General features: G+C 31.6%; 2 protein-coding genes across 5 annotated transcripts; both read right to left on the reverse strand.

Annotated features, from left to right (window-relative positions):
- Positions 1–1,310: 1,310 nt before the first annotated feature.
- Positions 1,311–2,102, reverse strand: LOC112489243 (phytosulfokines). Its single transcript, XM_025067446.3, has 2 exons — positions 1,898–2,102; positions 1,311–1,762 (listed from the first exon to the last, which is right to left on the reverse strand). The coding sequence occupies exons 1-2, from the start codon at positions 2,024–2,026 to the stop codon at positions 1,637–1,639; spliced, it is 255 nt and encodes an 84-aa protein (XP_024923214.2). The 5' UTR covers positions 2,027–2,102; the 3' UTR covers positions 1,311–1,636.
- A 4,285-nt stretch (positions 2,103–6,387) lies between these two features.
- On the reverse strand, positions 6,388–23,392 carry LOC107434354 (pre-mRNA-processing protein 40A). 4 transcript variants are annotated; one of them, XR_007242867.2, is made up of 29 exons: positions 22,876–23,387; positions 22,718–22,783; positions 22,263–22,604; positions 21,982–22,173; positions 21,782–21,858; positions 19,722–19,791; positions 16,595–16,647; positions 16,454–16,511; positions 15,988–16,346; positions 15,826–15,898; positions 15,424–15,519; positions 15,249–15,317; positions 15,099–15,176; positions 14,465–14,551; positions 14,333–14,367; positions 14,098–14,203; positions 13,078–13,158; positions 12,900–12,992; positions 12,780–12,833; positions 12,543–12,659; positions 12,281–12,379; positions 11,447–11,494; positions 11,283–11,375; positions 10,196–10,303; positions 9,979–10,043; positions 9,422–9,521; positions 8,632–8,886; positions 8,422–8,506; positions 6,388–6,935 (listed from the first exon to the last, which is right to left on the reverse strand). XR_007242867.2 is itself a non-coding variant. In XM_048480383.2 (28 exons), the coding sequence occupies exons 2-28, from the start codon at positions 22,754–22,756 to the stop codon at positions 8,501–8,503; spliced, it is 2,853 nt and encodes a 950-aa protein (XP_048336340.2). In that variant the 5' UTR covers positions 22,757–22,783; positions 22,876–23,387; the 3' UTR covers positions 8,138–8,500. The 4 variants fall into 4 exon arrangements, 3 of the variants coding, with proteins under 3 accessions (XP_048336340.2, XP_048336343.2, XP_048336342.2); XM_048480383.2 differs by lacking the exon at positions 6,388–6,935 and having other exon boundaries at positions 8,138–8,506; XM_048480386.2 differs by lacking the exons at positions 6,388–6,935; positions 22,263–22,604; positions 22,718–22,783; positions 22,876–23,387 and adding an exon at positions 21,317–21,413 and having other exon boundaries at positions 8,138–8,506; positions 21,982–22,147.
- Positions 23,393–24,521: the final 1,129 nt, after the last annotated feature.

Below are 24,521 nucleotides of genomic sequence, written 5' to 3' on the forward strand. Positions count from 1 at the left end.
TTATATATTTATGTAATTGACAAATGTAGACATGGGTGAATAAAGTCCTGGCACTAGATGATAATGGTAATTATAATATCTTGCACAAAAGCTTTACAAACATGGGTCCTGATGATTCTTCATCATAATTTCCAACACTAATATGATGCTGCTTGCCATGCCTTACATAGACTGCTTGCCCTCAGATAGTGATCAATCGAAGACACACTTTTCAATATTTTATTCATTATATATATACACGCTATACGGAATTCGAAATCACAAATGTGGTGTTAGAATGAGAGACTATTGGTTTTCCATGAACAAACAGACAACTTGTTTGTACAAAAGATTTTATGAATATGTTCTATGATATCCCTATTAATATCATACCCTAAATTGCTAACTAATTGAACTTCATAACATTATTGTTATATATCTAATAATAATATAATTCATTTATAAACTTGATTCGGAGAGAAACGTAAAAAATAAAACCAAAAATCTAGATCATATTGTACAAAAACTCAAAAGCAACTACCAAGATTATTAAGAGAAAGAAGTGGTTTAAATTTGATCAACCTTATTTACTACGTATTATGACTTATTGCCAAGGAAAAATGTACTTATTGCCATATGGAATTGAAATTAACCACTTTGCTTGTACTATAAACAATCTCATGTCAATCTTTAACAATTTATAGTATAATATAGATATACAGTCCCATCTAAGTGAAAATATACTTAACTTTATAAATTGAAGACAAAATAAACTTAATAATCTAGAATTGTTGAACCTATCATATCCAATATATGCAATCCAACAGTTTTAAATAATTTAATATACTTATTTTTAATTTAAAAATTAAAGCTGAAGATATTCTAATTTAAACACCATTGTATATATCATAGATAGTTACGGTAATGCTATAATAAGGGGTAGATAAACGGTGTGATCTAGAAATATATAAATACATGGTGTATGCTTGCATGAGTCTAATTGGTATAACTCGCTTTTATACTTTAGTGATGGCACCGTTTGGCCAAATTATTCATTTTTCTTAAGAGGTAATCTACATAATTATCACAATATATTAAATATGTATTGGAATTGTTATTTTTGAATTAATTTAAAATTATATGGAATATAACTTGTTGATCAACTTGGTTAATTGATTAATATTTAACCTTATTAGAGTTCAGTTTGAACAAGTAGTTGAAATATCAACCAAAAATGTTGTTTACCAGTTAATTTTCCCATAAAAAATTAAACGTATCACTAAAGATCATTAAATATTACTTTTCAAAAAAAAAAAAAAAAAAAAAAGAGCTCCTCAGATATTGATATATATACATATATATATGTACGGTACATTGGTTAATAAAAAGTAAGAAAACAGAACATATATATCTAGTACTATCAAATAACACACAAGAAATCTTTCCCCCTCGAAAAATAGAAAATTAAGAGGGGCACTATTTATTTACTATTACAACCCGACCTCCGAAAATCAATAATATATAAATTTATAATACATGAAAATAATCGGAGAAAAAATAGCCAAGAAAAAGAGGGTATTGAACTGAGAGGAACAAATATTAGGAATATATATATATATATATATATATTACATATTACAAAAATATATAAGATATTCTATGGTTTATTCTTCTGTGTATAGATATAATCAATGTGAGCAACCAGTGTTCTCCTCATCAAGCACTCTTCTTCTCCAATTCCTTCACAACTTTCTTCAACCATCACTTTCTCCGCCTCATCGTCCTATACATTCAAACACACAACAAACCCACAAGTTTTTTCAGCATAGAAATTAAAAGTATCTATGTAAATTTTATAGCAGGAAAATTATAAACAATAAAAAATCGACCATATTACCAGACATCTTAATTTACTTACCAGGTGTTGAATTTTCGCTGAAGTATTGACATCGGAAAAAGCTGGTTCCGGCCGAGCGTGGCTAGTCAGAGAGAAGAAGAAGAGAAGGAGGAAGACCATGCAAAGGGTGGAGGTCACCTTGTACGACATGGTTGACGAGCTTGCTTTTAGAGTTTCTAGAATCGGCAAGAGAATATGAGACACACAAATCGAGGGACCGTCTGCGGATTAGAATTTATAGCAAAGTTCTGAAGACAAAAAAAAACCAAAGGGGCAAATATGGAATTTCAATTCATAAGAATCTCAACTATATTTATTTAATAAGCCATAAAAAAAAGGATAAAATTAATAAATAAATTGGAAGTGGGAAATATCGGACGGCGGCTATTGTGTCAACAGTAATTAAATGGGCCCGGGCAGTGGTAGTTGACTTTTTAGGCCGAATTGGAGAAGCATTATCAGCTATTCTTATAAACTTTGCCGTAGCGGAACAAACTTATTCTAGAGGTTTCTAGTGTGATTATTGTGGATCGTTGATAGACTTAGTGTAACGTAATTATGCCGAGCACTTCTATTTCTGGTTTTTTATTTTTATTTTCTTACCCTTTTAGCATAACATATGAACTATATAAAGATAATAACTATTATGGATCACAGATAAATTTACGGATAGAGATCTTTTTTCCCTTTTTATTGTGTTTGCTAATATAGATATAGGTTATGTTCTAACTATTTCTTCAAATTTGCTTGCTTATCTTTTACTATTTATAATTAATTAATAATAAAATCTTAATTTATTTAAGTTCATTTTTGAAAAATAAACGTAATTAAATATGAATCAATTATATAATAAAATATATAAACTTAATAAATAAGTTGTTAAATTTCATTTTAAAATACTATTATTTTTTTACTTATATATATTTTATTTTATCTTTTTACTAATGTTTTAAAATGAGGCATATGTAATACGGACGAGGAAGCAGACAACAAAAAGAGTCAAAAGCTACATTAAGGGACAAAAGATCGCTATGGTAATCTACCATTAGGATTAATATTTTTCTCTTTTGGTATTATTCTGTGCCTCACATGACCAAAATTGTGAAGGAATCCAGTGTGCGGGGTTTTAAAATTAAGAATATGATTAGTATTAGCGTGTTTGGGTTAGCTTTGTCAACGGATATAATATGTTCCACGCCCAAACACGGCTTAGAAAAATAATATGTTCACATGTAGGGAAAAGCGTAGTATGAGTCAGACTTTTTACTAATGGATGGTAGGAGTTGACTCATACATTTATTGATTTTTTTTATTTCTCTTTGTTTTGTCCAAATGATAATCAAAATTTGAAGATTGGATAATATTGCGGCTAATGAAAGTCGAGGAAATCATATATATGTGGCTGACAATTCTGTGATGTATACAGCAGAAACTTCGTTCTTGTTTCCAATTTAGAAAATGTAGATTGCCTCATAAAATCTTCAACATGAACTTTCAACAACACATATATATTCTATAAAATTTGTCTTCTAGAAGTAATTAGGTTTGAATTTATGTTGTTTAAGTTTAAACCCTTTTTAAAAAAGTTTTTTTTCTTTCTAGATTATTCATTGATTGTGCTTTGGATCAATTTTCAGTTCTTCAATCAATTTCATTTTAATATGCAGACATTAATGGATCAAGCCAATAAATATGAACTATGTATTGGTATTTAATTTTATCTACTCTTGTCTTCAACCTAGCAATATATATTTAATAATTTATTTAAACACTGCACGTAAAATGTAATTGTTATACTTTCGTTAAAAATTAAGAGAAAGGTCACAAGGAAAGTGGAAACAATAACCTTCGACCAACCTCAATATATGGTGAATTCCCTAAGTCACCCTAACCCTATAAATTAAAATAAGGATAAAGAGCTCACAAGGGGTTTCAAAGTAGGTGTACGAGCGACGATTTTGAGGGAATAAAAAAGGTGGGGAAAATGGAACTGTATAATCATGAGGTGTATCATATTCAAGGAACAAAGCTTGATGAAATGCATTAACATATTGATGATATCATTTTGGCACGGTTCAGAATATGATTTTGTGCGGGACCTTATTAAGCATGTTGATGGCATAAATCCGCATTGGAAATGATAAAGTTTCTGCTTCTGCAATTAATCATATTGTTTTTTTTTGTTTTCAAATGTTTGTGGGGTCGGAAAAAGAAGAGCTAGAATTTTCATTATCTCTATATAAATGAGTGGAGGACCAAAGTTTAGAAACTTTGAGCAACCAGAGAACATAAAAGAAGTAGACCATTCTTTTCACATTAATTTAATGTCTGCTGGTGGGGTTGGGTGGCATAAAAATCAAACGAAAAAATTTTCTTTTAAAAAAAAAAAAAAAAAAAAAAAAAAAAGAAGAATCTAAAAGCTTGGAACAAGTTGTAATGAAAGAAACTTCTTTGGTCAGCTTTCCATTTTGCTACTTTTTAGACACAAAGTTTAGCTTATTATTTATGCACCAACTTATATCCATACATATTTTTACCCAAAAAAACAATAAATAAATAAATAAAGGAAGGAAATGCTACATCCATATGTATCTTCACGGGTTTCTTCTCCCAAGGACAGCTGTTCCTCCACTTTGCCTTTTTTTTTTTAATTAATTTCCGCAAATAGAAATTTAGATGGGAAGAAAATATTACATGTATAATTATATATTGTAACATTTTGTATAATTTTTAATTATCATGTAAAATATAAATCAAATAATTAAAATTATATCCAACATAAAAATAAAGCATATGGTTCTAAATTATAAAATAATTATTGAGTGTTTAATTATAAATGATTTATGATATCAAATTATTCATGTACAATGTGGAGTTGCACAAAAAATGTTTTTTTTTTCTTTTTTTTTCCTGAAAATGTATTTCTTTTGGTAATTTTTTGAAAATGTATTGGTAGTTGAAAGGTATAAGAAATTATGAAGAAACATATTTCCTCTACCAGAAAGTTCCATCTACATATTAATTTGGTTAATCTGATTAGATTTAGTATTTTGCCTTTTTTTGAATTAATTCAATGCTAACTTTTATGCTTTTGGTAGTTCAATGCTAACTTGCAACTGGATCTCATGCTGTTAGATTTTAATAAAGTTTTTTTTTTTTTTTTTTTTTGATCGAAACAGGAGAGCTGTCCAATTAAACTATAAGCGTAGTGAAAGATATTTTTTTTCATACAATCATCCTGAATTTGAATCATCCTAAATTTGAATTTTTCTATCTCATATTAAAAAAAATTTGAAAAGAATAAAATTTGGAGGATTTCTTTAAATATTGCTTAGAAAGCTTTCGGAAAAGCTTTTAAAAATTTCTAAGTTCCAGGTTTTGGTTTCCTTCACATTCTAAATTTCCATTAGATTTGACTATCCAAGTGAAATTATTTTTCTTTTAGTATAAACAATTATTTGGGTCAACTCTATTCTCATAACTCTTACTGTGATTCTCCCGTTTATTAGGGAAAAAGAAAAATAAAAAAGGAGATGTCGGTCATACTACTTCACAATGTTGGCAATTTATTGAGAGACTTATATATAAATATCATTAGACATATAATTAATGTAATTGGTAGGGAAGAATCACCATGAAATAAGGTTTAATTATGTCTGATGCGAAGTGCAAGCTCTTATTTGTTGTTGTTATTGTTGTTACCTTCTTTAATTACTTTATTATTATGACAAATCAGATAAAATCTTTTCAAGGAACATAATTATAACAAAGGACCCTGCTTTAAGGATATATATTGTAATGGCCCAACCGATCTCTTTCAAAAGTGCTGGGCATTTTACGGGTTATTCACCCAAAAAAAAGATATTGTTTTTGGGATTCCAAACCCATACTTATACAATTTTAGCATATAGTTTATGAGACTCTACATAAGCAATTGGAAGATGGAAAAAACAAAAACCCCATTCCCACAGTTGATCAATGAAGAAACTTAAAATAACATGATAAACAATTTTAGTGCGTAGCCTGTAAGTGATGAGAATATGATGTAAGAAACAAAGAAAGGCGTGAATATCTCTGCCACAAAAGGGCCAAGCCATAGCAGATTTACAAGAACCTGATTCCCAAAGTTGTTCAAAAAAGAAACTTAAAAAGAACCTGATTCCCACTCTACATCTAGTGGTAGCTAGTAATTGGAACAGCATATTTGATTGATGTTTTTATATATAAAAGAGACCAATCTAATTGCAAAATGGCCTTTTTAAGATTCTAATCCAAATAGACAATTCATAAATCTTTTAGGAATTTATTTATTTTTTTCATTTTTGGTCAACAATTGGAATACAGGGCATTTTCAAGTCATATCTGTCTGGCTTATTGAAAGAATTTTTAGGACTAGTCTTAAAGACCTTTAAGAATAATTCACAGATAAATTTGGTTGCACTACTTTGCCACTATTCCAAGTTCAGATTATATATACAAAGTCAAACATTTTTAGGGGGGCCAAAAAAAAAAAAAAAAATCAAGTGAGAATTTACATTATAGGAATAAATATCATGGGCAGAAGACCAAATAAGCTGCTTGATTTTGACATTCACTTCCGATGGGACAATATCGGAAGTTGCATGTGCCACAACACAAGCTGCTTCATGCTAGCTAAATTTCCTATAGATTGTAGGCAAAATGATAACCAACATTCCCACATAATTGAAATTTAATGCCTTTTTGCAAAAAAAGTTGAGATTTTAAGCGGCCTTTTTCCCAATCTTTCCTTTGTTGCCCTTGCTTGCTTATGTGCTTCACCCCTAGTTTCTTAAAAACACCATAAACCCCATTTTCCTAAACCTAACCTTTCTAACAACTAACGCTCTTACACCTAAAAATGATACATTTGCATTAGCTTTGAGCAGCAATTTAGTCTTCCAAACAAAAATCCAGGTTGTTCTTTCTTTTGAACAGCATCTTTCCTTCTTTCCTCGCAACATTTTTCTTTCTTTGTATATTTTGAGAAAGTTAAGCTCTTCTAAGCTGATTTCCGTACTTCTTTATTAGCTCCATGTTCCTATGTCAAAAATTCAATATCAAAGTCATAGAACTATACGTAATAATACAAGCAAAATTTATTAAAAATTCACATAAACTTGAAGGGTTTGAGAACGTTCAAACCCCATCAATAACAACAGACACATTTATGTTAAAAATTTCCTATGGGTTCAAAAATTAGAAAATTTACACAGAAAATAATATTTTTGGTTAAAAAAAATTGAAAATTAGTTAAATTATTACCATAAAAAAATACAAAAAAGAAAAACTTTTAAACATTTTAATTTTCTATTACTTCTTTTAATTTTCATAATCATTTTAATTTTGTACTTTTTTTTTTTTTGAAAACATGTGTAGGTAAATATAATATTGTCGCAAAAAAAAATTTGTAATATTTATTTAAATTCGTATTTATACCAGCATAACTCTGTTATTTTTAATTAATAATTTCATATTATGTATCAATATACTGTAAGACATTTATGAATAACTTAATGGATATTAGAAGAACAATTTGCCTTAACAAACTAGCCTAATCATTTTTTTTAATTACCAAATTGATATTAGAGTATTATTTACATCTTTCTATAGTAGAGTTATTTGTTATTTACGTAGTTTGAGAGATTATATGTAACTACCAAATAGTGTAGTGAGGTTTTTGTGTAATTTAACATTATTTTATTTATTTATTTATTATGAAAAACTAAAATTCTTAGAATGTATACATTTAACTTCTATGATGAATGTTTATAAAAAAAATATATATACATATAAATATATATATATATATATATTTATACAATTTACTTTTGAGCAAACAATGAAGACTAATAAGCATTTTTACAATGAACATTTAAATAAATTCATACAATTTACTTTTGACCAGACAATTAACACAAAAACGTCATTTCTTTTTTTCAAAAAAGAAAAATTCATTTCCATATAAATTTCCCAAAACCATACATTAGGCAAACGGTGGAAACTATTGATTTTTTATATTTTATCACTGAGGTACGAAAAATTCAAACTTAAGGTCATTTTTTAAAGAAATAGACTCGGGGTTAGACACTGGACTGTACTGAGGGGACACAAATAATGGAAACTAAAAATTTCTTTTTCCCCTTTTCTTTCTTCCTACTTTACAAATAACAAAAATAGCGAAAATGCACATTTTTACCACGCAATAAGGAGGCACCAAAAGAAAATTTATCTTCAGAAAAGGAAAAAGAAACAACGTGAAATGCTTATTCATCCCAAGCATAAGCAAGTGTTTTCTTTGATTATCATGCTCTCTTGGCAAGTAGACTATTAAGGGACACAATATAATCACCTAATGATTTTTCTTATGAGAAATTTATTAGAAGGTTCTAAGAGCTGAAGTAGCCTTTTGGGAAACAAATATCTTGGCTATACACTAAATATAATGGGGGCAAAACAATATATATATATATATATATATAAACATAAGAATTGCAATTTCTAGGATGAAATTAACTTTCCCCTACCTCACCAAATTCACCATCTTCAAACTCCTCATGACCACCATTCTTACGAGAACCATGCCGGTGATCCCTTTTGTTCCTTTTATGCCTGCTTCCATTGTTCGAGTCATGAGCAGAGATGTTCACATAATAATGAGGTACAACAAATGAGTATATAAGGTTAATATAAACCAGGTAACCAAAGTCAGAATTCCTCAGAAGTGGTTAACATACCCGCCTTGATTTCCTGTCATTGCTAGATCCATGGGATTTCGTCATCCGTTCATCCTCATTTGCATCCACATAATCCTCACTACTATTCCGCTTCCTTTCTTTTCTATTACCGTCTTTGGTTGAACTTCTGTTCTCTTTACAAAAATGACCTTCAGTAACATCAGCAGTTTCGCCATCTGCTCCATCTTTTTCTAACTCACTAGCCTCTTTTTCCTTCCTTTGCTTGACCTTTCTTTTCTCTTTTTCTTTCCTCACCTGCAGAATTTAAGAATTGGAAGTAATGGCTTCTTCTCCAAGGTTTAGTATACAAGGATAAATATTACATAGATAAGTGAAAAACTTCGAAGGTTTCTATGATGCTTCCAAATTGTATTCCACCCTAGTCTTTGTCATCATCTCCACCGATAATTTTATTCGAACTCCTTGACAAACTAGAACCACATTGCATTATGCAATGCAGCAAAGCCACAATGAAATAGCTTATCAAGCAGAGGAATACATGATGCAAATAATGTCATAAAAATAGTCGTATCCAAAGTGAGCACAAGATTCTGGAAATCATATTCTGAAAGCATTCCCAAGTAGAACTGACATAAGTCTCAAGCTATGCATAAGCAAGTGAACTTTGCACTAATGCTAACTAATCATGACTAATGAGAAAAACATAAGGAATAAACATTAAAAGAAGAAATGAAAAGACATATAAGGATTCTCCATTCTCAATAACTAGAATTGCATATATAGAAGCAAACTGGTCTCTACCATAATGAGTTGCAACTGATTTTAATACCTTATCCTCCTTTCTTTTCTGTTCCCTCTGTTCATGCTCTTTCAGTTGCATTACGTATCTCTCAAATATCTCCCTGCAAACGCTAGCCTCACCAATGGAACTGCACAAGAGAATTCCAAAACATGCAATATTCATAAACAAATGGTCATAACTTATAATGGAATTGCAAAAGAATAAGAAAAGTTAGGACTGACTACATTTGAAAATAATAATAAAGATCAAGACTTTCAGTAAAGCAGGATATATTTTAGTTTTTAATCTACAAATTATATTTTGGTTTAAGATATAAATTAAGAAAAGGCTTCAGTTGTTTTGTTTTTCCCCTTTCAACTATGGCACATAAAATCACTAGTACCTGAAGCATCAACAATCAGAAGTACGGTTCTCTTGTTAAAGAACTCACAACTACTCAAACAGTGAATGTTATAGCAACCATTTAGTAGCTGTAACAACTAGAAATTGAATTAAACGAGAGAAAGAATTCAATAAAATGAGAGTAATACACAAAAAGTGAATGTTATAGCAAACATTTAGCGGCTGCAAGGACGTGAAGTTACCTGCACTCCTGACTACCTTCAAAAAGTCGTTTGCTGTCCTCCCACTCCGAAGATGCAGTTATATCCTGTAACAAATTAAACAAATTAACAAACTTTGGTGGACTGTGAAACAACATAGAAAGGTGGACTGTGAAACAACTTAGAAAGAAGAAGTTCATCTATTGTTCAACATAAACTGAGAGCATTAATATCCCAAATGGCTTGCAGCATGCTATACCTTGATAGAAGATAGAAGATGAAAGAAACTATCAGAAAGGTGTTTACGCCTTTTAGCTTCTTTTTCCTCCTTCTCCCTGACTCTTTCAAGTAATTCATCAAATACTAGCTGCAAAGAGGTTGCAAATCATATCAGATAATTGTATTGCATAAAGTACAATGATCAAGAAATATCACAACCAACTAGGAATTTTCAAAAGAATTATCTCATGAAAAACTCAATTTTCTCAACAGAAACAATCTTCTACAGGACAATCATTTTGTTCTGACATAAGTTTATAACTACAAAAGAAACCACTGACATTAGTTCTAGAAATTGGTATATGGCTTCCTACCCCTCACCCTATAAGAGATCAAAAGAAATTCATTGCTTCGTCTACCTGCCAATAATTCCAAATGCCCAAAAGAATGGACTTCCACCGTATACTTCCCCCAATCCTCACATATTTAAGCCTATAAAAGCCTCCATATCATTTGGCAGACTTTAAGAATCTTCCAAAGAATTATCACCATAACTAGGCAACAAACAAAAAGCCACACCCCATGCACCTCAGTCCACAGCAAAAAAGAATTAAAAGGAAAAGAAAAATAAAGAAGAATGATAAGGAGAAGAAAAGAACAAAAACCAAAGGCACCTGATCCTCCCATGACTAATATGACGTACCATACCCGGCCTCCAATAATGCTCATGAAGTCAGGGATACACTAACACCATGTGGTATCCAACCAACATGAGTCCCATGTGGTATCGAACCACATTAGTGCAACATAATGCAATTTCCTAGCTGATGTTTGATTCCACCTTGTCTAAAGCAATATCAAGCAACTCATCATTGATGTCACATTGCATTTTCCACTAAAACACTTGACCAATAGATGACAATTAGGCCAACAGTTGGTATATGTGAGAGGTTGGGAACCAACCATATTTCAACAATCCCACCCACATTATATGTCTCATATGCAAATATTGATACGTGATCCAAATGAGTAATGTCAAAAGAACTTCCTTATGGCCTTAGTAATCAACTTTCAACAGAAATTGTTCAACAGAATATAACAAATAGCCATATAGAACGAAAGCATACCTTTAAATTGGTATCTGACACTGGTGGGGAGCTAATATCATTTACAATCGCACTTTTTAATTCTTCAAATGTCCAGGCTGTTGAAAGCATGATCTGGTAATTACCATAAATCAGATTCCTAAGGATATATAATACATTAAAAAAATAAATGTAGATGGTAATACCTTTCTCAACTTGATGGCATCTTTAATCTGTGTTCTATCCTCATGATACTGTAAAATATAAATGAGAGAGCAAATTGGTATTTTGTAAGCATGTTGTTAGCAATTCAATGGATTTACACTATACGTGGGAATGATATTTCAAAACCAAAATACTTCTGATTAATAATAATTCAAAACCAAAATACTTCTGATTATTGATTAATGGTGCATTTGGGAGTGATACCTAAAGCCCTAAAAACACTGCAAAGAGGGTAAAAGCTCTTCTGCCAGTGTTAGGCAAAAATTTACCTAAAAGTGATTTATAGTGATTTTATTTCAGAGAAATCACCTGATTGGTGATCCTAGAGAAGCACCAATTAGTTGATTTATTAGGAATCACTTCTCCTAGGAAGAGAGTCCTACAAAATCATTCTCAAACAGGCCCTTAAACTACTAGGAAGACATTGTCACTTCAGCAGTCATGCTTTTTTATCTCCTTTCACTAAAACCAAAAAATACATACTGTACTCACAGTGAGTCGGACACTAATTATTGTTAAACAATTTATGGGTCCTCAGCCACTCAGCTGAATTTGGATAATGGAGTAACAAGAAGCAAACAAATCAAACAGTTTACCAAGTAGCATAAATTGCGTTATTGTGAACATGAAAATTTTATTGAAATTTAAGTACAGCCATTTTTATTATAAAGGGACCGAAAAGTGATGCAAACTTTAGCCAATTGATAGGTAAATGAGGACTTTTAACATTTACAACCTTGAAACACAGAGATACTTTTCTAGAATTCAGATTTAAGAAATTAACAAGAATTAAAAAGACAACAGAGTTCAATTACTTGTTTCTGAAGCTCCTCAGCTACATCTTCAAACAAGTCTTTAGGAGTTGGACCTGAGGTATTTGAAGCAACTTCCTTATACGCAGGTAAATCTTTAACCTAAAAGCAAATCCACCACCAAATAAAACAAAAAATACATGAGACAATGCACAAATTGCACGACAGAATTCAATGTATAGAAAATTTCACTTGTAAGGCAACCTATAAGTTCTTCTATCAACAAAGTCTAAAGGGGAAACAAAGCAAAAACTGGATGGCCAACCTTCATGCAATATTCACGCCAGTGAGTTTTCGCTGTAAGCAAACCTGCAGCAACATTATCTTCCATCAATTTGCGGAACTGATCACGGTTTTTACGCTCTACCTTCCTCAATTCTTCCTATTGTCAAGAAAGACTCATATAAGAGCATCACCCAAGGAAACAGTAAAATTAAAGCAAAAACAGAAAAAGAAACAGAAGCAGAAGCAGAAAAGGCAATCAATCCAAACACTAAACAACCTTCTGTATCTTCTTCTGTTCCTCCTCTTCTTTCTGCAGATCGCGTGTATACTCCTGGAACAACACATTGCAGTTAGCATGACACCCAAGTAAAAGAAAGGGCTAAATGAGGAAAATTACCACAAAAATTTCCAAGCGATCAATTTTTTCAAGCCGTAAACATCTTTCATCAGCCTCTAATCGGTCTTGAACTCTTCGCCACTGGCTGCTTGCCTAAAATAGGAGAAGATATCAAGATGTACCAGAAAAATAGCACATGAAAACCTATCAAACAAAAGTAAATACATTGGGCAAGTACCTTAATAAAGTCACAAGATTCCAAAAAGTGCCTGTATTCCATTATATTGCATTTCCTTTCCTCCTGTGCCTTTGCTCGTTCCTAAGCACCAATACAATTTCTTGGTAGTATGAACACATACAATAAGTAAACTATCTTCAAGCAAGCACAGTATCACATTCGGATACAATAAATAAACTATCTTCAAGCAAGCACAGTATCACATTCGATGTTGACCAATATGACCAAACTATTTTTTGAACCAGAAACAGCATTTAAATACTACACCAGTGTAGGCCCTAGTTCTGCCATTTTCCTTTTATTAAGAAAGATGATACAAATGCATTTTGGCAATCATATAAAATCAACACGCAAAAATGAGAAGAACTAAAATTTCAACTCAGGCTTATGTTTATCAGAGTATCATGCATGCTCATTGGAGAGATGTAAACACCTTTGGCCTAAACCAAATACAGCTATTCACCCAAAAAAGAAAAAAAAAAAAATCCACAGCTCCAGCTTCAATAAATCCAACTTCTGCTTACTGCTCAGTTTCTGAAAACCAAATGGGATGGCCATGTAGCCACGAATATTGACCTGCACTGATCTTTTAACAAGTCCCAAGATGCTTTTCTATTTCTTAATACTAGAACTTACCTGTATGATAGCACTATGTGCAATTCAGAAGTAACAAAGAGAAAACCTCAGATTGAAGAGAAAAATAATAAAAGGCAAAAGAGTGCTTAAAGGATTCGGATCAGGAGATGTGAAACCTCTTTTGTCAGATAGCAAAGAAGATATTAAAAAGCCAGATTAAGTATGTAAAATATGTATACGAGCATACACAACTTGTACATATATACTCCATGTATATAACATGTAAGAACATAATACAAGGTGAACTTTGAAATGGAGTTTGAATTGTATAGTCCAATCACAATCTTGACTTGCCCAATGTTAATACATGCAAAATACTTACATCTGTAATATGAATTCAAATGACATAATTCAAGTATAGTAACCAAGGTAGCAGAACCTTACCTTCTTCCTCAGTTCCTCCACATGGTTCTCAAATAAATCCCTCCGATCCCTATCCCGCTCAACAAGTTTAAATCTCTCATCACTTTCAAACAGACTTTCTGCTTTGCTGTACAGCAGTTGAAAATTCCAATTAAAGAAAAATAATTATTACAAGTCTCACTAATAACCAGTTAACCACATATCGTTTTAGTCGAAGATAACATTAAAAATTGATATCGCATTAGGGAATACAAACCCCCATCTCATGGATGATGTCAGCTCTGTGGATTCCTGCATAAAATTCAAGACAATAATGAGAAAAAAAACAAAAAGAAACAACACATTTTAAATAGATAAAAAGAATGTCCAAAAGCAAAAAATAGCATACTTCCAACATTTTTTTGAATTCTTCCCGAGCCTTTTTCTGCTTCATGCGTCTTTCCTCAGCATCCTGTTTTTTCCTTTGAATCAAGAACTAGAACATAAAAATAAGACTAAAATTAAAAACAACAAAATAACATCAATCTGCATTTTTAAAATAACAAGTGTAAGATCACGTGCCATAAGACATTACACAGTAAAAACAAATTGTACAGCCACCAACTGGAAAAGAACTCAATGCCATAAGATGAATTACACAGGAAAAGCAAATAGCATAGCCATCAACAGGATAAGGCCTCAATGCATAAATAATATACAAAAATATTCTTCCATTTTATGACACCAATACACATGCATCTATATAATTCTGACACAAACGAAAAAAATATATATATTTAGTCATGTATATTACCTAAATATATTTAGATGGACATCCATTTATGTATAGATGCATCATACATAGATAAATGTATACATGATTACATTACCCTGCATATTGACCATTATAAATATGTAGATGTACCATGTAACAGTGCTTGAATATATTATCTGTACATGTATTTGTTGAATTTCCAACTTTTACACTTGTTTACAGCTGAATGAAATACACATACAGACACATTATCCAGGCTAAGACATACCTCATTAAAAGCTTGCTTCCGATCTCCAAGCGTTTTTAAAACACCATATCTTTTGTCATTAATTATTACTCTCATGGCCTGAAATATTTAGCATCATGTCAGGTATAATAAATATAAAAACAGAGAATGGTAAGGACATAATTGAACTACCCGATCCCATGTCCAATCACACCCAATATTGGCATCCTCCAAGAGCGCTTTAAATGCATTTTTTGCCTCCTAAAGGTAACCAAAACATTACAAGGAAAAATTATTACAACTTCTAATAATAATAATTCAAGAAAGAAAAACATAAGAATAGAACAAGGCAAATTCTATATATTACCTGCTTATTTCCATATACTAAAGGTTCTCTATCAACAGTTTTATCTTCTGATGCTGTATCACTGATTTTCTCTCCTATTACACCTTTCAAATCTTCCTGCAAAACTCTACAGCATCAAGTTGCTAGAAATCATATCAAGCAGTCAATATTTTATGTTACCATCATTTACAAAAGATTAAGCTGATAGGAAATGGACCCAACTATATATTTCAACCCAACACAATAAACAATTAATACTCCCAGGTGTAGGCCCGTCAAATAAACAAACAAAAGTTGGGCTTACATATGCAATTAATTTACAGCGGTAATAGGATTTAAACACAAGAACAAAGTTCCATTGTATATGCAGTTAATTTTCAAGGAGCAGTAGAATTTGGACATAAGACCAGGCCAACAGAATACCTCTTTAACTAGTACATGAACTTCATCTGCAGAACCGACAACATCCATTGCTGAAAAATTATTGACATTATTCCTGCAAAATACGGTGTAAAAGAAAATTCAAGGCTCTATACCCAACTGCAGTTATACAATCAAGACACCAAAAAGGCTAAATATAACTACATTGGTTCTGTAGCGATACTAATTCCTGTAACAGAAGTTCCAGCACTTCCAGTTACAGCATCAAATGTTAATACAGCATTTGTAGGTATCTGATCTCCATCTGTATTTGTTTTCATTGTAGCAGCTACAACCGGTAAGGCAGATGATCTTGGAACCACCATAGTTTGCAGATCAGCAGCCGGAACAGGTGCTACTGAAACAGGGCTTGATGCAACTCCTTCAGCTTTGGAAGATGAGGTATCGCCACTAGGTGTAGGCTCAGCCACAGTAGGAGATACAGAAGTTGGGACACTACTATTCACAGGCATTTCTTGTTGTGTTTCCTCAACAGAAGCTTTTTCTACTTTTTCTCGTACCAACTAGATTTGAAAGGCAGAATAACAGGGGAACATATTAGAAATGTGGGCCACAAAAAAAAAAAAAAAATGTAACTCTTTTAGCAAAATTGGTTGACATGGGAAGAAACCTTCAGCTCCTCAGGAACTCTCCATTTTGATTCTTTGGTGACTTTGTTATAATAATACCTGCAGCATAGAAGTAAAGGGTCACACACGACCAGAAATTCCATATCAAATGAGACTTTAAGACCAACAAAAGTATTACTCACTTTCTTCCATCGAGACTAGTAAATTCCTTCCAATTTGTTGATGCATCTGCCCTCTGTCACAGTGATAAAACTATATAAGTTGAAACTTCATCTGATATAAGAAATTTGACTTGAATGCTAACAAAAGGAAGAAATATTCCAGGTCATAATCCTGACTCTATAACAATGAAAGACTCTCTTCCCATGTAAAGGAAAAAGAGAAAAGCGTACAATTTAAAGGTTAACTTCAATCAAAGGCTGATACCAAACACAAAAAATTAGATTAGTCCATCACTTAGGCATTTAGTAATAAAGCAATATTTGCACACATCCATTTGAACATCCCATTTGCAACTAGACTTGCATTCGATTAAAAAGCAAACCAAAATGCAAGCACTAATTACATAACCAGGAACCTACATCTTTTTTATGGCATCTCAAGAACAAAGCAACATACACCACAAAACAATCCAAGAACATACTCGTATAAGTTTTGGTTTCATTTAGGTTGACGATTGTACTAACGTAAAATGTTATAGGACTAGGAGCACAACATGTTTGAGAATGGTGAACAGACCCTTGAGCAAAAGCCAGAACTCTAAAAAAGATGACACAAAACATTAATATAATAATAATAAGAAGAAGAACGATTATAGTAATTTTAAAAACAATAGACCAGGCCAAAGAAGTAAATAACATGGTGTAAACATGATAACCACTATTTCTCTGTAAGAGGAATCAAGGAAAAATTCCACACATTATTTAGCAATCAATACAAATGACAGAGTTTACTAACATTACAATTACATAGAAGGTAAAGCAAGCAGCAAAGACCCACAGCATATCCTAAATCTCAATAGGGCGGCACAGCATGAACCTGCAAGCATCTTTAAAGCTACTGAAGTCACTCACCATATATAATCATGAGGGAACAGTGTGGGAAAAGAATAGTTAACTCTTGAAACAAACCACTTAAAAAATGAGCTTTATTGCCAAAGACAACAAAAAACAAACGTCATAATACCTCGTAGGTCCATACCAAAGGGATTACCTTCGAAATGCAACAATAGTTAACAAATAAGAGCCAACAAGAATATATGATATTGACAACAAATAAATATCTCAGAAAACTGCCAAATATACATATGTAAACATTTGATTCCGTTAAATAATCACCATCAACCAATAAATTATGAATTAAACAATCACAATTATATTCATTTTGCAGTTCCAACTCATAAATTTATATGACAGTGACTTAATGATCTAAAAATATCTACTATTACCAAAAATCCATTCAAAGATAGCAAAGTCCCAAACAAAATCACAGATGGAGAAGGCAGAGACAGACAAGAAAGAGAGAGGCTTAATGGAAATACACTTATGGCACAGTTGGTGAAATAGGAGTACCTATTCATGGGACTTAGTCAAGGGAAAAGGTATAGTTATTCCTATTAATATGTTTGGTTATTGTATTGAATCACATTCAATGTATAGCCTTTCTAAATATTTTCTTTTTCAAAAAAATTAACTGTGATAAAAATTAATCAAAAGTTAAATTTCATAGTTATGTATTTTTATATGATAATCCATTGATATTCAAATATATTAAAAATGCGTTAAAGGATTTATATAAAGTTTATCCATATTGAGATGAAGGAATACCAACTTGGAGGTTTTAAAAAAGAATAGCTATTCCTTGAAATGGTATTAGGGATTTCTATGGAATAAATATTCCTAAAATTGAAAACAACCCAAAAGCATGGAAATAGTCAATCCTATGGAATAGCTATTATATTCCTTTATTTATTCCACATGCCAAGCATCTAGAAAGAGCACTTTCTTATGAGTGAAAGAAGCAAGCAGGATATATTGGTTCTCCCCATTATTAGTGCAACTAGAAAGTGGAAGTAACCATGGCATGGTTAAATTAACTTTTTTCCTTCATCAGATTAAATTATTATTATTATTATTATTATTATTATTATTATTATTATTTATCTTGGTTATTTGTTGATCATTACATTTACATATGTGTGTGTCTCGAAAATGACTTATTGACTGGACCAAAATTAAATAGGAAGGATCTCATCTGACAGACAAACCTACTTGAGATTCCTTAGGAAAGTTCAGTCTACAAGTGTTTGGTTCGTTTCTTATCAAGGAAAATACAAGCCCATATGGAAACTTATTCTCTGAATTTGGAAAAGTTTTAAGGGGAACAATGTTGTTTTGCAGAGCAAAAGTTCAAAGGAAATTGAGGCTCTGTGGTATTCTCAAATTCCCCTAGGACAATGAGAGTATACCATTCTTTATGACCATGTTAAACTGTTTTAAAATCAGAGCAAAAACGATATAAAAGTATAAATCCTACACCTATCATTCTCAACAAAAGCCAAACACTAATAATAGAAAATAATTATTGCCAAACTGATTGTTGAGAAAATGCATCCTGGGAAACCAATTTAGTTAAAAACTTACAAGCCCATAGAGAAACTAATTCTCTGAAGTTGGGAAAGTTTCGAGGGAAACTATTTTTTTTTTTTTTTTTTTTTTTGAGGACCTAAAGATCAAAAGATCCTTAGTCTCTTAAAATGAGGTGGTATTCTCAAATTCTCTTAGGACAGTGGGATTATACCATTCTTTATTACAATTTTACACTATTTTTAAACCATAGTAAAAACTATACCACATTTTAGATCATACACGTATCACTTTCCCAGCATAAGCCAAACACAAATAATAGAAAATTTAATTGGCAAACTGTATTGTTGAGAAAATGCATTCTGGGAAACTAATTCCATTAAAAATGTACACATACCAAACAGAACTTTAAGTGAATCACATAACAAGAATTAAGATAGAAAATCCATGCTTGATAGAATATCCATCATTCTAGAAAAAATAAATTGCAGTAGATTTTGTTTACCAGGTGTGCATAGCATTTCTAGATGGCAAAACGTGCTTAAAAAAGGAAAGCATATTTCAACCACAACATATCTAATTATAAGAAACCCAGTCAATAGCATAATACCTGGATGGACACAATGAGATGCTCAACATTTTACACATTAAAAACATTCAATGGTATGACCAATGAGTTACAAGTTTCAAATTAATGGTAACCAATATCACTTGCATGACTCACCTCAGTTGCTGTCATCAATTCTAAAGGTTTATCCCAACTTGATAGTTTTGTCTTTCTATTATAATAATACCTGAACAATTCAGGAAACAAACAATTAGTGAGGAAACCTTACAAATCAACCAATCCAAAGACAAAATTCTCAGCCAAAAAAGAATTAGCATAATCATGCACTTAGTCAGAATAGAAGGAAGAGTAACATGGCACCTTTAAATATAGTCTCATCATTCACCATACATCACATATATTCTAAGATTAATAGTAAACATTGGCTAAATACCTTGATCAGAACAACAATTAGCAATTAGTCTAAGTTCACAATAATGAAGTATCACTTGTGAAAAATGATAAAAAGTATTAAAACCAAATGAGACATCACACCCTAAATTATACCAGTGTATGAAACACATTATTGTTTGAGACAAGTATAACTAAATCTTTCCTTTCCTCCACTAGGATCACAGAGTCGTATAATTTTTTTTAAGGACGATCTACCCTTATTTTTGAAATACCTTTCCTTAAAGAAATCAACTGATATCTATTTAAACACCATGCCACTAGTAGACTTTGTACCATTTTCTCAATCTCAACAACAGACTATCACACATTGCATACTGCAACAAATTCAGATAAATTTAGTCCATCATAAGTTTTGAAATACTAAAAATTACAAACCATTAATGTACCAGACAAACTTGCACAAATGATACATTGGCCTTCAATTTTAAAATGAAAAGAGTAACTTTGTTCTTTTTTTATATTTTATTTCACTTTGTTACGGTTTACAGATGAAAAAATATACATCTAATGAAAATTCAAAATAAAAAGAAAAAAAGAGTTCCTTCCTATCTATTAAGATGAGTTGGTTCAATTCAATATTAGTAAAAATATATTCACAATTTGAAAAACCTGCACCTGTTTAACTTCATCGACTTAGCAGATTAGGCTAATCTAAGCAAAGAACAAAAACAAAGCATCATAATTTTTTGAGGGCAAGATGCATACATAAAACAGCCAGAACTGAAAAGGAAGCGCAGCACACAAGAAACTGGTACATATGAATAACGGCTTCTTAACAAAAGTCAACTAATAGGTATCTCTTATGATGCATAACATCATTTTCCGTAGTCTAGTCAATTCCTTAATTGAGTTGCAATCTTTAAAGATGGTCAAATGAGTTCCTTTTGTAACAATTTTTCTTCCCTTCTCTTTTAGTTATCTAGGTACATAAGACCTACAATTTGTCTTCCCTTCTCTTTTAGTTATCTAGGTCTATAAGACCTAACAAAATAGTTTTAGGATGCGTAACACATTAGTAAAGTTTTGTTTTACATTAGAGGGTGGAAATATAAGTATTTTAAGATAAAATGTGTCTGGAAGACTAACAAACATTGATCCTAACTCTTAATATTCTTTGGGTATTGTTCATGGCCATACCAAATAAAACAAGCTTCTTAAGCCGCAAGTGAAATTTAATCTGAAATTAACAATACAGCTTAAGCACATCTAAACCCAGAAACAAACTTTAGGTGATAATAATTTCTGTTCACTCAAAACCTATTTGTGTTGTGAGTTTAGCAATGTAACAAATATGTTACCATAATTTCCTCATTAATTGACCAGAATCTGGCAGAAGATGATGCAGCTTCAGTGACAGATCAGGTGAAGAGTTATTGGGGCCAACCCACAATACATCTGCAAACAGAAACAAACTAAGGAGCACATCTAGACAAATATGACCAAATTTCTATATGGAACTGGGTTTTTGGACATGTTTTGACTATCTCTTTTTTATTTGCTTGAATATCGGTTATTTCTGTAATTAAGTCTGTGGTGATCACTTTTACAACCCAGCACCCCTTTCTTCTTCCCAACAATTCTGAATTGTTAATAACAGTGAAACTAGAAGTCATTTAGATCGGTACATTGTACGTGGGAAAGCTACTTTTTATACGTGGTATCCAATAATATGTTGACATACTAAATTATCAGTTCAATAAGATTGTAGCTTCTTTCAACTTTTTCCAAGAAAAGGAAGATTTTGCTGTGTTTATATCTATTACCTTCTTCCATCAGCAGATGTATGTTCTCTCCAATCCGACGAGGCCTCTGCACTGAGGCTAGGTTGGGTACTTGTTGCCTAAGATTTTAAACAAGTATCCATGATATCAAACCCAAAAAAAAAAAAAAAAAAAAAAAGAAAATGATGCAGGTAGAAAAGATGCCATAAATATGTAGAGAATACTAAACGAAAAATACTTACTGGAGCAGCGACATTCATCATTGGAGGCTGTTCATTAGTTTGCTGCATAGGTGTAACAATGGCAGTGCTCTGGCTTTCAGTTGATGGTCTAAGTTGTCCCCCAGAAGAAACATTTGCAACATGCACTTGAGGTATAGACTGATACTGGGTGGAACCATCATTGCCTCTTTGTACACCATAAGAAGGTGTAAACTGTAAATTTTTGCAAATTATGAAGTCAAGAATCTAAATATATTGAACTAAAAATAAGCAGTCAGTTTGGACACGCTCCCGAATCTTACAGTATATGAGGAAGAGAGCGGCATTCCTCGACCACCTCCTAGGCTAGGCATGTAATTATTTGGTGCTTGACTGCTAGGCAGAGGCAATGGTGATTCTGATGTAAAATGGCCCTTAGGCTGACCAACTGCCAATGGAACCGTCTGTGATGGAAGAAGCATACCTGGTTGACCAGGTCTTGGAGGCAATTGCGGCATGGGCTGACCATATACGGGTGGTTTTGGTGCTTGAGGAGGCACTCTGACATTCACCATTGGAACACCCCGACCAACTGGCTGAAAATGCTGAGAACCCACAGGAATGAACTGCTGTGACTGTGGCAGTGCTGGAATGGGAGGCCGAAACTGTAACGAAGAGGTTTATTGCATTCATAAGAATATCATTTGCAGGCTAATTAGGCCATATAATATATATATATATATATATATAGAAATTTAAAAAGAAGGGGATGAATTACTTGAGAGGACATGGATGGCAAAGTTTGAGGAGGATCCATGTTACCGACTATAGGTGGCCGAAGAGGCTTCCCAGACAGAAACATAAACAATTAGCAACACGCGCGCACCAAAAAACATTAAATTAAATTTAAAAATTAAACGAAAAAACCATAGTTACCAGTTCACTCAACCCCCGGGTTCTGCGACTCAATTCGCGGGGCGTTCAGGATCGTCAATATCAACGAACCCAATTGAAAAAAAAAAACCAAAAAGTCGAAGACTGGGATTTCTGGTGTGAAGACGGACAGAGGGTTTGGCTATAAGGCGATGGAGAGAGAGAGAATTGAGAGAATAAGAAGAGGAGAGAAGACCAATCGACTAACACGCAGAGGCTCAGAGCTGTGGAGGAGATTCTCCAAATCAAAACGAAGATGCATCCAATCACAACAGCGATCGAGGGCGTTAGGAATTGTAGACTTAAAAACTGAAGATCCACACACAAAAAAAAAAAAAAAAAAAAAAAAAAAAAAGTTCGCAGTTTTTGCAAGTTCAAAATATCTGGGAATATCATGTTAAAATTTCTGGAACTTAAAAGCTCAAATTATCAGGGGACCTTTCCACAAATTTGTACAAGATAGTCTCATTTAAGTAACTACCATTGGAATTTTAATATCTCCGATACATATTCCATATTACATATCAAACAACAACCAATGTATCATTAATTTAATATTTTTATAACTATATTCTTGGCTATTGTTTCTATACTGCATTCAATAAAAAACATTTTATATCCACTAGAATAACTTTATTAAATTAGATAAAATTGATTATTTTCATTTAAGTATATATTTGAAGAAACTTCTTTTTGATATTGAATATATAACATATACTCATTTTGAGTTTTTACAAATAAAAAATATAATTTATATATATTTCCTTTGAATTCATTAATTTGTTATTTACATTCAGACTATAAATGATAGATTTCTATCATTTTATCTTTAAAAATAATATAAACAGTTTGATGCGCCATATACAATATATAAATATAGAAAAAATAAAATTATATATTTCAATATAAATCAAATTGATATACATATATATAGTTATAATAACATAACATAATAATATTCTACACAATTTTTTAAACATATGAGTTTATTCATAACACCAAACCATAAATAATCAAATAAAAGTTAATATAGTCAATACCAAAATCTAAAACAATCTAACGATAAGATTTACACAATCTAAACTACAACTAAATAAAGTTCATAAAATATCTCTAATACATCTTACATATCAAATAATATATCATTAATTTAATATTTTTATAACTATGCTCATGATTATTACTCCTACAATGCACCCAATAAGAAAGATTTTCCATCCACTCGAACTATTTTCATAAATTATGTGAGATTGATCATTCTCATTTAAGCATATATTTAAAGGAGTTTCTCTTTGATATAGAAGGTATAATATATACTCATCATGAGCTTCGTCAAGTGAAAAATATGATTTATATATGTTTCCTTTAAATCCATTAACTCGTTCTTGACATTCAGACCACGAGTGATAAATTCTTGTCATTCGACCTTTAAGAACAACATAAACAATTCCATGCACCATATGCAATATATAAATATATAAAAAATAAAATTATATGTCTTAATATAAATCAAATTAATATACATATATACAGTTATAACAACACAACATAATAATATTCTACATAATTTTTTAAACATATGAGTTTAATCATAACACCAAACCACAAACAATCAAATAAAAGTTAACATAGTCAATACCAAAATCCAA

Source organism: Ziziphus jujuba, chromosome 9 (assembly GCF_031755915.1).
Source record: "Ziziphus jujuba cultivar Dongzao chromosome 9, ASM3175591v1".
In the NCBI taxonomy this organism is placed as follows: domain Eukaryota; kingdom Viridiplantae; phylum Streptophyta; class Magnoliopsida; order Rosales; family Rhamnaceae; genus Ziziphus; species Ziziphus jujuba.

What these genes read in the sequence shown, in the direction of transcription:
- LOC112489243 (XM_025067446.3), bottom strand. Translation starts at nt 2,026, where the DNA reads ATGTCGTACAAGGTGACCTCCACCCTTTGCATGGTCTTCCTCCTTCTC. An exon ending in CAGCGAAAATTCAACACCTG is followed by an intron (nt 1,763 to 1,897) that starts GTAAGTAAATTA and finishes TTGAATGTATAG; the next exon opens with GACGATGAGGCGGAGAAAGT.
- LOC107434354 (XM_048480383.2), bottom strand. Translation starts at nt 22,756, where the DNA reads ATGGATCCTCCTCAAACTTTGCCATCCATGTCCTCTCAA. An exon ending in AATCTTGTGACTTTATTAAG is followed by an intron (nt 12,993 to 13,077) that starts GTACTTGCCCAA and finishes CTCCTATTTTAG; the next exon opens with GCAAGCAGCCAGTGGCGAAG. An exon ending in ATCTTCTATCTTCTATCAAG is followed by an intron (nt 10,044 to 10,195) that starts GTATAGCATGCT and finishes AATTTGTTACAG; the next exon opens with GATATAACTGCATCTTCGGA.